Source organism: Nomascus leucogenys, unplaced genomic scaffold (genome assembly GCF_006542625.1).
Source record: "Nomascus leucogenys isolate Asia unplaced genomic scaffold, Asia_NLE_v1 Super-Scaffold_241, whole genome shotgun sequence".
NCBI lineage: Eukaryota > Metazoa > Chordata > Mammalia > Primates > Hylobatidae > Nomascus > Nomascus leucogenys.
In genome coordinates, this window is record NW_022095767.1 from 605,568 (window position 1) to 619,431 (window position 13,864).

Below are 13,864 nucleotides of genomic sequence, written 5' to 3' on the forward strand. Positions count from 1 at the left end.
TGGGAGGATTGCTTGAGCCCTGGAGGTTGAAACTGCAGTGAGCTGTGATTACACCACTGCATGCCAGCCTGGGTTATAGTGCAAGACCCTGTCTCAGAAAAGAAAGAAAGAAAAACAAGATAGTGTTCTCGTGGCTGTAGCACTGGCTAATATCTTTTTTTTTTTTTTGAGATGGAGTCTCACTCTGTAGCCCAGGCTGGAGTGCAGTGGCAAGATCTGGGCTCACTGCAACCTTTGCCTCCTGGCTTCAAGTGATTCTCCAGCCTCGGCCTCCCTAGTAGCTGGGATTACAAGTGCGCACCACCATGCCTGGCTAATTTTTTGTATTTTTAGTAGAGATGGGTTTTCACCATGCTGGCCAGGCTGGTCTCAAACTCCTGACCAAGTCATCTGCCTGCCTCGGACTCCCAAAGTGCTGGGATTACAAGAGTAAACCACCGCGCCGGGCCGGGCCGGTTGAAATTTATGCTCTTAAACTGTTGTCTCGCGAGAGACACACGCAACATATTTTAAGCAAAGCACTGGCCTGGTGTGGTGGTGGTTCATGCTCGTAATCCTGGTGATTTGGGAGGCTGAGGGTCGCTTGAAGCTGAGTTCAAGATAAACCTAGGCAATATATCTAGACCCCAGTCTCTATTTTTAAAAAAATTAAAGAAATCACTGGATGAGGAATGGAAAGACATTTTCTAGCTCCCCAGGACAGTTTTTTAAAATTTAAAACTACTATTCCCAGCATGCCCTTCTCCCCTGGGTTGGGGGCGGGGACCTAAGAGAACTACATTTCCCCGAATGCAACGCCTGCACCGCTGGTTCTTCAGCACTCGGGAATTGTAGTCCTCTGTAAAGATGTTTGTCCACAAATCCCAGCATGCACTTGGGATCTGACTCGTTTGGTAGGAAAAGGACTGGCTCTGACTCTTCACCCATCTTCACCCAGGCTGGCCCCATTGGTGAAACTACAACTCCCAGGGGTCTGTGCGCGAGAAGGCCGGCGGGTTTTTCTACCGGAAGTCCGCTCTAGCTCTGGGCCCTACAACTGCACCCTGAGCCGGAGCTGCCCAGTCGCCGCGGGACCGGGGCCGCTGGGGTCTGGACGGGGGTCGCCATGGTAACGGGGGAGCGCTACGCCGGGGATTGGCGGAGGGGGGCCCACGCGTAAATAGCCGAGGCTGGATCGGGCGCTGAAAAGCCCCTTCTCTGCCGCGGATGGTCTGGGTCGGGCGCGGGCTCTGCGGATTGGGACCGATCCAGGGCCGGGAAGGAGGGCACAGGGCGGTGATTCTGCGCGCGGGGGTTACCAGGGGTCTCGCGGCGACGGGCATTGGGGGTGGTGTTCCAAGGGGAAAGGGCTGTGCAGGTGGGAGACGTTGTAGATGGTTGGAAGCTTTGAAACGGGAGGAAACTCGTGAGGCACAGTCTTGGGGGTAGCGAGAAGGCATTGGAGGTGGGGAGGGGGCGTCCCAAAGAGGAAGGCGCTCTGGAAGTGTGGCGGGAGCGCTGGGACAAGAACGCGAGATCTTGGAAAAGGGGAGGGAGATTTTCTTGATGGGAGGAGTGTCTAGAGACAAGGATCTGATTGCAGGTGGAGAGGGGATGTTGAAACAGAGGCAGGAGACTGCCTGTGAGAGAGGGATGATCTCAAGGAGAAGAGACCTGGCACAGGAAACCAAAAGGAGGCAACTGTAGGGAATGAAACTTAAGGGTCTGGGAAAGCGCTGTAAAAGGAGAGAGGACCTGGAGGTAAGAAGGACACTCGGAATGAATGGGGAGCAATTGAATAGGTCTTTCCAAGAGGAGAGATCTTGTGGGGTGGGGAGTAGGCTTGAAAGTGTGAGACCTGGGGAGGAATCTTTGTTGGGGCAAAGTCTCAACACTGGGTTTAGGAGTGCCCCCAGGTTGGGGCTTTGGATCTAGGAAAGGGTTCTTTGGGCTGGAAGTTGGGAAAGAAAACGAATGGGAAAGAGTGTCAGAGCGGGGGCGGAGTCTCCTGGAGGAACAGGGTCCTTGGAGGCAAAACGTGACCTTTTGAAGAAGGGAGGAAGCCTGGGAGTGGGACAAGGGATGTCACCAATAAAAAGCCCATTGAGGCCCCAAGGAGGGGAACTGAGACTGAGAAAGTGGAGGTCAAAAGGGAACAACTCCAGAGGAGGGGGATTGGAGACAGGGAAGGATGGGGGGCATCTAGAGGGGACAGCAGAGGCGTGAGGATGCAGGGATTCAGGACGGAGGGGACTTGAGATTCCAAATGGGAAGAAAACAGGGAGAGGTATACGAGGGAATTTGGGAGTAAGAGGCAGAGCTTTTTGTCAACTCTGTGGGTTTGCTTCTAGTTCTCCTAACTGTGTGAATATGTCTCCGGCTCTGCTCCCAGGCTGTGGCTGCCTGGTGTAGGTCCCCCAACGTCCCTTCCTGCCTGGGACCCCTGCCCTGCTAGGAAGTGGTTTTCCCTGGCTCAGCAGAAGGAGTTCTTGGAAGGAGAGTGTAACATCCTGTTCCGGTCCAGTTTGGTTGGTTGGGGGAGGGAGGATAGAGTGTGTGGAGAACGAGGCTTAGGAAAGAGAGTGGACTCTCTTTCCTAAGGAAAGACTGTCAGGCTGGGGCAGTGACTCATGCCTGTAATCCCAGCACTTTGGGAGGCTGAGGCAGGTGGATCACATAAGGTCAGGAGTTCGAGACCAGCCTGGCCAACATGGTGAGACCCCCGTCTCTACTAAAAATACAAAAATTAGCCAGGTGTGGTGGTGGACACCTGTAATCCCAGCTACTTGGGAAGCTGAGGCAGGAGAATCGCTTGAACCCAGGAGGCGGAGGCTGCAGTGAGCCGAGAGTGTGCCACTGGCCTAGGCGACAGAGTGAGACTCTGTCTCAAAAAAAAAAAAAATGGCTGGGTGCAGTGACTCGCGCCTGTAACCCCAGCACGTTGGGAGGCTGAGGCGGGCAGACCACAAGGTCAGGAGTTCGAGACCAGCCTGACCAACATGGTGAAACCCCGTCTCTACTAAAAATACAAAAATTAGCTGGGCGTGGTGGCATGCGCCTGTAATCCCAGGTACTCAGGAGGCTGAGGCAGGAGAATCGCTTGAGCCTGGGAGGCAGAGGTTGCAGTGAGCAGACACAGTGCCACTGCACTCCAGCCTAGGCGACAGAGTGAGACTCTGTCTCAAAACAAAAAAGAAAAGAAAAAGACAGGACTAGAGGGCTCTCTTTCCTAAGAGAAAAGGCTCCCACAAGTTGGGATCGGGGGTTCAGAGCAAAGGCTTTGGACTCTCACCTCTGTTTTCTGGCTGTGAGACTTCCTTTCCCTGAATCTCAGTTTCCTCATCTATAAAATGGGCATAAGCATGCCTGTCTCAGACAGAAATGGGCCCAAAGCTTCTAGTGGAGTAAGCTTTGGCCATGGTTTTCTGAAAGTCACATAATGGAAAATATAATGCTGCTAAGAGCTGGTACTTATATAACACTAGTACGTACCAGTCACTGTACTATACCTCTATGTTTTTGTTTTTGTTTTTTTGAGACAGCGTCTTGTTCTGTCACCCAGGCTGGAGAGCAATGGCGCAATCTCAGTTCACTGCAACCTCTGCCTCCTGGGTTCAAGTGATTCTCATGCCTCAGCCTCCCGAGTAGCTGGGATTATAGCCACCTCCCCCCTGCCCCCCATCACACCTGGCTAATTTTTGTATTTTTAGTACAGATGGGGTTTCACCATGTTGGCCAGGCTGGTCTCAAACTCCTGACCTCAAGTGATCTGCTCGCCTCGGCCTCCCAAAGTGCTGGGATTACAGGTGTGAGCCACCGTGGCTGGCCAGGAATATCCTTTACTCCTCACAGTAAACTCAGGCACCAAAGTGGCACCAAAGTTAAGTCATGAAAGTGGCAGACGCTTTGGAAAACAATTTAGCAGTTCCTGAGAAAGTTAAACATAGCGTTACCCTATGACCCAGCAACCTCCCTCCTAGGTATATACCCAAGAGAAATGATCCATCCACACAAAAACTCATACACGAATGTTCATAGCAGTATTATTCATAATAGCCCTAAAACAGAAACAACCCAAATGTCCGAAGTACGGCCTTATCCATCCAACAGAGGATCACTCAGCCGTGGAAAGGAATGCAGCTCTGCCGTTTGCCACCCCACGGATGAGCCTGGAAAACGTCACGCTGAGTGAAGGAAGCCAGACACGAAAGCCACAGAGTGCACGATTCCACTCACATGCAATGTCCAGAACAGACACATCCACAGAGACAGAAAGGAGAATCATGGCTGCCAGGCCCTGGGGGGACGGAGGGTGACTACTAATGGGTGGGGAGTTTTTCGGTGAAGATGATGAAAATGTTTTGGTATTAGATAATAAATTAGATAGTGGTAATATTAGGTGGGGTGCGGTGGCTCACGCCTGATGCAGCACTTTGGGAGGATGACGTGGGTGGATCACTTGAGGCCAGGAGTTCGAGACCAGCCTGGACAACATGGTGAAACCTTGTCTCTACTAAAAATACAAAAAATTAGCTGGGCGTGGTGGTGTGCACCTGTGGTCCCAGCTACCTGGGAGGCCGGAACCCAGGAGGTGGAGGTTGCAGTGAGGCGGGATTGTGCTACTGCACTCTAGCCTGGGCAACAGAGCTAGAACCTGTCTCAAAAAAAAAAGATAGTAGTGATTTTTACACAACTATGTGAATATATGCTAAGTGAATATACCAAAAACCATTTAACTGTCTACATTTTAAGTGAATGGATTTTATGGTATGTGAATTACATTTTAATTTTATAAAAAGTTAGGAAGCAAAGAGAAAAAAAGAAGTGGCAGAGCTGAGACTTAGCCCAAAGGGGTCTGAACCTCAAACGTTTATTGAGTATCTACCACCTAGCAGCCACCAAACTAAGTTTATAAACTTTTTTTTTAACCTTTAAAAAAACCCTGGCTGGCTGGGCACGGTGGCCCATGCCTATAACTTTGGGAGGCTGAGGCGGGTGGATCACCTGAGGTCAGAAGTTTGAGACCAGCCTGGCCAACATGGTGAAACCCCATCTCTACCAAAAATACAAAAATTTTCCGGGCGTGATGATGGGTGCCTGTAGTCCCAGCTACTCAGGACACTGAGGCAGGAGAATCGCTTGAACCTGGGAGGCGGAGGTTGCAGTGAGCTGAGATTGCGCTGTTGCACTCCAGCCTGGGTGACAGAATGAGACACTGTCTAAAAATTTAAAAATAACAAAAAACAATAATGAAAAAACCACCCTGGTGAGATGAATCTTCTTGGGAGACTTGTTTTGCTGGTGAGGAAACTGAGGCCTAGAGGGGCAGACAAGGCTGGGCACGGTGGCTCACGCCTGTAATCCCAGCACTTTGGGAGGCCGAGGTGGGAGAATTGCTTGAGTCCAGGAGTTTGAGACCAGCAACATAGCAAGATTCTGTCTCTACAAAAAAAAAAAAAAAAAAAAGAGAGAGAGAGAAGAGGTGGTGGAGCCTGGGACTCGGGGCCCTGGAGCTGACTCCAGGGTTGGAGACTTGTGGAAGGGAAGTCATTCCACAGGGGTGCTGGAGGGACCTGGGATGGAGCATGTGGCCGGGCTGGCCTGGCTTGGGTCTGGGGAGCAGCTGAGACCCCTGGAAGTCAGGCAGCAGGGAGGCCCTGAGCCCTATCTCCCCTCTGGGTGGATGGGTGGGGCCGTTGGGCAGCGCCCAACCCGCCCTCTCTGCCTCTCTCACTTCCTCCTTCTCCTGCTGCCCCCAGATCCGCTTTATCCTCATCCAGAACCGGGCAGGCAAGACGCGCCTGGCCAAGTGGTACATGCAGTTTGATGATGATGAGAAACAGAAGCTGATCGAGGAGGTGCATGCTGTGGTCACCGTCCGAGACGCCAAACACACCAACTTTGTGGAGGTGACGCCCGCTCCATGCCTCCTGCATCTTGCTGCTTCCTCGTGCCCTACTTTGCCACTCCCTGCCCAGCTTCTAGTTGCAAGAACCCCTTGGACCCTCTATCCATCCTATATCATTCACTCAACCCGCTTTGAGCTTGCTTGCTTCTTCCCTTCCTTTGTTTGTACTTTTCATTGTGAAAAATCATAAACATACAGATTAGTACAATGAAAGAAAAGTATATTGGAGATTCATATACCTACTACCCAGCTTTAATCAGTATTAATATTTTGCCTTTTTGTTTTACACTATTATTATTAATTTTTTTGCCTACGATTAAAAAAGAATTTTTTTTTTTTTTTTTTGCCAAATTTTTTTTGCTGGTGCGTTTTTCAAACTTCCTATAGAATGTTCAAACACAGAAAAGTAGAGAGAATAGGCCAGGTGCAGTGGCTCATGCCTGTAATCCCAGCACTTTGGGAAGCCAAGGTGGGAGGATTGCTTGAGCCCACGTGTTCAAGACCAGCCTGGGCAATGTAGCAAGACCTTGTCTTTATTTTTTATTTAATTGAATCGAATTAATTAATTAATTAATTTTTTTGAGACAGAGTCTTACTCTGTCACCCAGGCTGGAGTGCAGTGGCATGATCTCAGCTCACTGCAACCTCCACCTCCCAGGTTCAAGCAATTCTCCTGCCTCAGCCTCCCAAGTAGCTGTGATTACAGGTGTGCACCACAACACCAGGCTAATTTTGTATTTTTAGTAGAGACGGGGTTTCACCATGTTGGCCAGGCTGGTCTCGAACTCCTGACTTTGTAATCCACCCTCCTCGGCCTTCCAAAGTGCTGGGATTACAGGCATGAGCCACTGCGCCTGGCCTTTTTTGCCTATTTTTTTTTTTTTTTTTGAAATGGAGTCTGTCTCAGTCACCCAGGCTGGAGTGTAATGGGGGCAATCTCGGCTCACTGCAGCCTCCTCTAGGGTTCAAGCTATTCTCTGCTTCAGTCTCCCTAGTAGCTGGGATTATAGGTGCCCACAACCACGCCTGGCTAATTTTTGTATTTTTAGTAGAGATGGGGTTTCACCATGTTGGCCAGACTGGTCTTGAACTCCTCATCTCAAGTGATCCACCCACCTTGGCCTTCCAAAGTGCTGGGATTACAGGCATGAGCCACCACACCTGTCCCTCTTTAAAAAAATTTTTTTGAAACAGGAGCTCACTCTGTCACCCAGGCGGGAGTGCAGTGGCACGAACGTGGCTCACAGCAGCCTTGACTTCCTAGGTTCAAGCCACCCTCCCACCTCAGCCTCCTGAGTAGCTGGGACTACAGGCTTGTGCACTACCAAGCCCAGCTAATATTTGTATTTTTGGTAGCGATGGGGTCTCACCGTGTTGCCCAGGCTGGTCTCGAACTCTTGAGCTCAAGTGATCTGCCTGCCTCGGCCTCCCAAAGTGCTGGGATTACAGGCATGAGCCACTGCGCCCAGCCAGGGTGCAGGTTTAAATGGTTTGGTCAGGATGGCATTGCTGAAAAGGTGACATTGGAGCCAAGACCTGAAGGACGTGATGGGGAGGAACAAGCCAATGTCTGAGAGGAACGTTTCAAGCCAAGGGAACAGCAAGTGCAAAGTCCCTGGGGCAGGAGAATGCTTAGGGCATTCCAGGGACAGCAGGAACGCCAGCCAGGAAGGGGAGGAGATGAAAGAGAGAAGATAACAGGGTACTCTCTTGGTGCAGGGCTGCAGGGAAGACTTGGGCTCTTACTCTGAGTCAGATGGGAGCCGTAGAAATGTTGTTTTTGTTCTTTGGTGTTTTTTAGAGACACGGTCTTGCTCTGTCTCCCAGGCTGGAGTACAGTGGTGCAATTACAGCTCACTGTACCCTACCAGACTCAAGCAAGCCTCCCATCTCAGCCTTCCAAGTGGCTGGGACTACAGGCATGCACCTCCATGCCCATCTAATTTTTACAGTTTTTTTTTCTTTTGAGATGGGTTCTCACTCTGTCACCTAGGCTAGAGTGCAGTGGTGCGATCTCAGCTCACTGCAACCTCCGCCTCTCGGGCTCAAGCGATTCTCCCACCTCGGCCTCCTGAGTAGCTGGGACCATTGGCATGTGCCACCAACGCCCTACTAATTTTTGTATTTTTGGTAGAGACAGGGTTTCGCCATGTTGCCCAGGCTGGTCTCGAACTCCTGAGCTCAAGCGATCCGCCCACCGCAGCTTTCCAAAGTCCTAGGATTACAGCCGTGAGCGACCACGCCTGGTTAATTTTTAAATTTTTTGTAGAGATGGGGTATTGCTATGTTGTCCAGGCTAGTCTTGAACCATGGAGGGTTTTGAGCAGAGGAGGTCCGTGGGCCGACTTGAGGCTGCCCTATAGGGCAAGAGCAGAGCAGGAGACTGCTCAGAGAGAGGTGGCTGCAGTGGTCCAGGTGGGAGATGCTGGTGACTGGACCAGCATGGAAGCCATCGGTGTGGCCAGGAGCCTTTTGAAGGTGGACCCAGCTGAGTGGCCAAGAACTGGATGTGGAATGTGAGAGAAGGCAGAGCCAGGGCGACAATTACATTTCCCACTTCAGCCCCCGGGTAGGATGGAGCTGTTGTTATCTGAGATGGGCAGATGGGAAGGGCAGGTGGAGGTGAAGATCAGGAGGGAAGTGTTGGGGGTCAGGCCCCGAGTATCGTCCACATCCCAGCAGAGATGTCCAGGAAGAAGTGACGAGTCACGGTTCTTGGAGAGAGCTGGGTAGGATATGGAAACGGCATTTCTGCACATAGAGGGAAACCGAGGCCAAGGAACTCACCGGGGAAGTGAGGATAGACCGAGGAGAGCACCAGAGGGCCACGTCTGCAGGCAGAGAGACGAGGAGGGAGAGGAGAACCAAGAGACTGGGTGTCCCAGCAGCCAGAAGGGGGACAGGGTTGGACTTACCTCTCCAGGAGGAGGTCACTGGTGTTGTCACCAAGAGCAGCAGGTGGGAAGGGGGAGAGGAACTGGGTGTCGGGCATTCTGGCTGTGTGGGTGCCTTGCTGCTAATGTAGTGGCTGGTCCTGTGCTGAGGGCTGGGGCCCGGGAGGGTTAGTGAGGCCCAATGATACAGGGGCAGCCGGAAAGTCCGGCTGGGCAAACGAGAATGTTACAGAGGAGGCTGACCCTCAGGTCTCGAGTTCCTCCATGCCTCCAGGATCCAGGCCCGCGCATTCATTCAGGTGTTCCTTTGTGCATATATTCACCTAATGTTTCTGTGTGCCTCCTCTGTGATCAGCCCAGTGCTGGGTTCACAGCGGTCACTGAGACAGCCTTGTGCTGCCTTGGGACTCACAGCTCAGGAAGGAACACAAGCCTGTTCCTAGACAGTGTCAACCAGAGTGGGCAGGACTGGGATTGAGGAGCCTGGCTGGGGGAGGGCACCTGACCCAGCCTGGGGGTCTGGAGGGCTTCCTGGAGGGGACTTGTGAGTGAAGATCAAAGGGAGGAGTAGGCAGCTGGAAGATACGGGCTATCCCTCTTGTTATTATTATTATTATTATTTGAGACAGGGTCTCACTCTGTGCCCCAGGCCGGAGTGCAGTGGTGCAATCATAGCTCACTGCAGCCTCCGCCTCCCAGGCTCAAGGGATCCTCCCACCTCAGACTCCTGAGTAGCTGGGACTATAGGTACCTGCCGCCACGCCCAACTAATTTTTTGTATGTTTTATAGAGATGGGTCTTGATATGTTGCCTAGACTGCTGGTGAACTCCTGAGTTCAAGCCTTGGCCTCCCAAAGTGCTGGGATGATAGGCGTGAGGCCCGGCACCTGGCCGTCTTCCAATCTCTGTCTGACTCGCACTGTCCCACCTCCCGCTTTCCCTTATTAGCAGCCCTGTGAGGACATTGGTCCTGCCTGAACCATCCAGGATTATCGCCCCATCTCATGCTTCTTAACTTCGTCACAAGTTAAGAGACTGCACAGTCCCTTTTTGCCATATAAGGTCCCATATTCACAGGGTCTGGGATTAGGATGTGGATGTCTTTGGGGGCCATTACCTGTGCCAGCCCTTTGCAGGGCGGCATGAAGGACACAGTGTGACAGCTCCAGCTTCCCCCACAGGCTCAGTCCGATGGGGATACAGACCCATCCCCAGACAGTGGCGACCGGCAGTGGTCAGGCTGGGGCGGGGCAGGGGCGGGGCAGTGGTATGGGATGTTCAGAGGGGACACCTGCCCCAGCCTGCAGGATGAGAGAACGTGCTTCTCTGAGAGAATGTAGCTGGAGGAGAGATGGGGTCTGTGGCAGATCCCTGAGAAGCCTCGAAGTTTAAAACAGGAAAGGAGGCTGGAAAGATGGAGCAGTAGCTGGAGGCGGAGGAGGGTGAGAGCCAGAAAAGCTGGATTCAAGAAGAGAGGAGCACTGATGATCAGTGTCAGTTCATTTACCCATGGGTTATATGTAGGCCTTACTGTAATCACACCAGAAAACGTACTCAGGCTGGGCTCATGCCTGTAATCCCAGCATTTTGGGAGGCAGAGGCAGGTGGATCATCTGAGGTCAGGAGTTGGAGACCAGTCTGGCCAACATAGTGAAACCTCACCTCTACTAAAAATACAAAAATTAGCTGGGTGTGGTGGCGCACACCTGTATTCCTAGCTACTCAGGAGACTGAGGCAGGAGAATCGCTTGAACCTGGGAGGTGGAGGTTGCAGTGGGCCAAGATTGCACCACTGCACTCTGGCCTGGGCGACAGAGTGAGACTCTGTCTCAAAAAACCAAAAAACAAAACAAAAACCCTGAAAACATGCTTGGAGTATAGCAATGAACAAGAGATTGCGCTGAAAAAATGAGTAAAAAGCTATTAGCTGGGTGTGGTGGCGCACCTGTAATCCCAGCTACTTGGGAGACTGAGGCAGGAGAATCGCTTGAACCCAGGAGGCGGAGATTGCAGTGAGCCGAGATCGCGCCACTGCTCTCCAGCCTGGCGCGTCAGAGGGAGACTCAAAAAAAAAAAAAGCCGAGGACTGATGCTGGCACTCATAGCTGCCAGCAGGTGGCGCCACAGGTACACCCCAGACCTAGAGCTGCTGTTTTTTTGTGTTTTTTGAGACAGGGTCTCCCAGGCTGGAGTGCAGTGATGGGAACATGGCTCACAGCAGCCTTGACCTCCCAGGCTCAGGTCATCCCCCCACCTCAGCCTCCCGAGTAGGTGGGACCACAGGCACACACCACCATACCCAGCTAAGTTTTGTATTTTTGTATAGACGGGGTTTCACCATGTTGCCCAAGCTGGCCTGAAACTCCTGGGCTCAAGTGGTCCTCTCGCTCGGCCTCCTGGAGTGCTGGGATTTTTTTTTTTTTTTTTTGTAATGAACCTGACATTGAGAACACATAGAACTGAACTGGGATTTTCAGGTTTTGGCCAAAGACATTGTACTTTGCAACCCAGTATGCATATATGTCTCTGTCTACTTAACACACGCATAAAATTAGAATCCATGTCCCTGATCCTGGCATATTTGTTCACGGTGTGTGTCTGTGTTACTATGCTAACTGTGTATATCACATTTCAGTGAGGGCAGGACAAGGACCCAGGATCGTCTTGGTGGCAGTGGTGACCCTCCTCCCCGCACTGCCTATCACAGGCCTGGCATACAGTAGCTGCTCAGGAAGTATTTGTTAAATAATTGAGTTAATTAATTCCAGGCTAAGGAATGTGACTGTCTCCAGAGGTAGCAGAAAGTCACAGAAGGGAGTGGCAAGGTTGCATGGATGCTGTTGAACATGTCAGGCTCCCGCCCAGCCCTGGGCTCTTGCTATCTGCTTGGAACCTTCCTGCCTATCCTCCAGGTCTCAGCTCCGATATCCCCACCTCCAGGAAGCCCTCCCTGACTCCTCAGGATCAGAGGGGTTAGGCACCCTCTTTGGGTTCTCACAGCCCAGTCCTGTCCACTCTGGGGATGCCTGCCCCTGCTGCACTGTGAGCAGGGTTAGGGCTGTCTTGGTCACTGCTGTGACCCCAGCACAGGGCCAGGCACATTGCTGGGCCTCGGGACCACGTATGGAGTGAAGGACTGAATGTTTCGGCCCCACTCTGTCTGGCATGTTGGGTCCTGGCAAGCTCCGTTGCTGACAGCCTCTCTGTTCTGCAGTTCCGGAACTTCAAGATCATTTACCGCCGCTATGCTGGCCTCTACTTCTGCATCTGTGTGGACGTCAATGACAACAACCTGGCTTACCTGGAGGCCATTCACAACTTCGTGGAGGTAGGGCGGGAGGGGGAGGTAAGGTGGGGAGGTGGGCGGGCAGCCCGGGAGTGGCCCCCAAGGCCTGGGAACCCTCCCTGGTCCCTCCTGAGCCCTCCCCTCTGCAGTGGCTGGGACTCTGTCTCTCCGTTTCTTTTTTTTCTTTTTCTTTTTTCTTTTTTTTTTTTTTTTTTTGAGACGCAGTCTTGTTCTGTCGCCCAGGCTGGAGGGCGGTGGTGCAATCTTGGCTCATTGTAGCCTCCGCCTCCTGGGTTAAAGTGATTCTCCTGCCTCAGCCTCCTGAGTAGCTGGGATTACATGCACGTGCCACCATGCCCAGCTAATTTTTGTATTTTTAGTAGCGATGGGGTTTCACCATGTTGGCCAGGCTGGTCTTGTACTCCTAACTTCAAGTCATCCTTCTACCTTAGCCTCCCAAAGTGCTGGGATTACAGGTGTGAGCCACCGCGCCTGACCTTTTGCCATCTCTTTGCATCGATCTTTGCTTTTGTTTCTCTCTGTGTGTCTCCTTGCCTCTCTCCCTGTCACTGTCTCTCTCTCTCCCCTGCCTCCCCCTTGGTCTCTTTTTTTGCTGTCTCTTTCTGATGACCTTGTTCCCATCTCTGTGTGTGTGTGGCTGTCTCTCTGCCCATCTCTTACCATCTCTGCCTTCCTCTCCCAGGTCTTAAACGAGTATTTCCACAATGTCTGTGAACTGGACCTGGTGTTCAACTTCTACAAGGTAGGCTCCTAGTGAAGAGGAGGCTGAAGGAGCCGGAGGAGGGGAACGGGGGGGACCCGTGGTGCACTAGCCACCTGGAGCCTCTGCTGAGGCCTGTGTCCCAGCTCCAGGGGCATCAGAGCCCCAGCTTCCAGGGTCTGGGCCAGCATCCTGGGGGGCCTCATCTCAACCCAGGGTCTCCCCTCACACAGGTTTACACGGTCGTGGACGAGATGTTCCTGGCTGGCGAAATCCGAGAGACCAGCCAGACAAAGGTGCTGAAACAGCTGCTGATGCTACAGTCCCTGGAGTGAGGGCAGGCGAGCCCCACCCCGGCCCCAGCCCCGGCCCCTCCTGGACTCGCCTGCTCGCTTCCCCTTCCCAGGCCCGTGGCCAACCCAGCAGTCCCTCCCTCAGCTGCCCAGGAGGAAGGGACCCAGCTGGGTCTGGGCCACAAGGGAGGAGACTGCACCCCACTGCCTCTGGGCCCTGGCTGTGGGCGGAGGCCACCATGTGTGTCCCGAGTAACCGTGCCGTTGTCGTGTGATGCCATGAGCGTGTGTGCGTGGAGCCCCCAATAAACCTGTGGTCCTGCCTGGCCTTGCCGTCTTTCAGCCCTTGCCTGTCTCCCCTGGGAACCAGATACCTAGGATGCTCTGCCTTCAGTCCATCAATCAGTCAGTCAACAAACGCCCCTCATTGTGCTGAGCAAGGTGAGGCACCCAGGTGCTCTTCAGACCTGCCTCTGCTCACCAAGGGCCCCAGGCTGGAAGGGGTGATAGGTTTAGATTCCAGGCACTTGCTACTAAAATAACAATACTCAGCTAATGCTGAAGGGCACTCACCCTCTCCCAGGCATTGTTCTAAGCAATTGACATGTCTTACCCTACTTAAAGCTCACTAGATTATGAGCATGGGACTATTTTTTTTTTTTTTTTTTTTGAGACATGGTCTCACTCTATTGCCCAGGCTGGAGTGCAGTGGCAGGATCATGGCTCACTGCAGCCTTGACCTCCTGGGCTCAGTTGATCCTCCCACCTCAGCCTCCCAAGTAG

General features: G+C 52.5%; 1 protein-coding gene across 1 annotated transcript; it reads left to right on the forward strand.

Annotated features, from left to right (window-relative positions):
• The first annotated feature begins 876 nt into the window (after window positions 1-876).
• AP2S1 (adaptor related protein complex 2 subunit sigma 1) lies at window positions 877-13,409 on the forward strand. Its single transcript, XM_003277617.2, has 5 exons — window positions 877-1,108; window positions 5,739-5,888; window positions 11,996-12,109; window positions 12,771-12,830; window positions 13,022-13,409. Exons 1-5 carry the CDS (start codon window positions 1,106-1,108, stop codon window positions 13,121-13,123), a joined length of 429 nt encoding a protein of 142 aa, XP_003277665.1. The 5' UTR covers window positions 877-1,105; the 3' UTR covers window positions 13,124-13,409.
• Window positions 13,410-13,864: the final 455 nt, after the last annotated feature.

Excerpts from the sequence above, each read along its gene's own strand:
- AP2S1 (XM_003277617.2), top strand. Across the intron at positions 5,889-11,995 it reads AACACACCAACTTTGTGGAG|TTCCGGAACTTCAAGATCAT; the intron begins GTGACGCCCGCT and ends TCTGTTCTGCAG. Across the intron at positions 12,831-13,021 it reads TGGTGTTCAACTTCTACAAG|GTTTACACGGTCGTGGACGA; the intron begins GTAGGCTCCTAG and ends CCCCTCACACAG.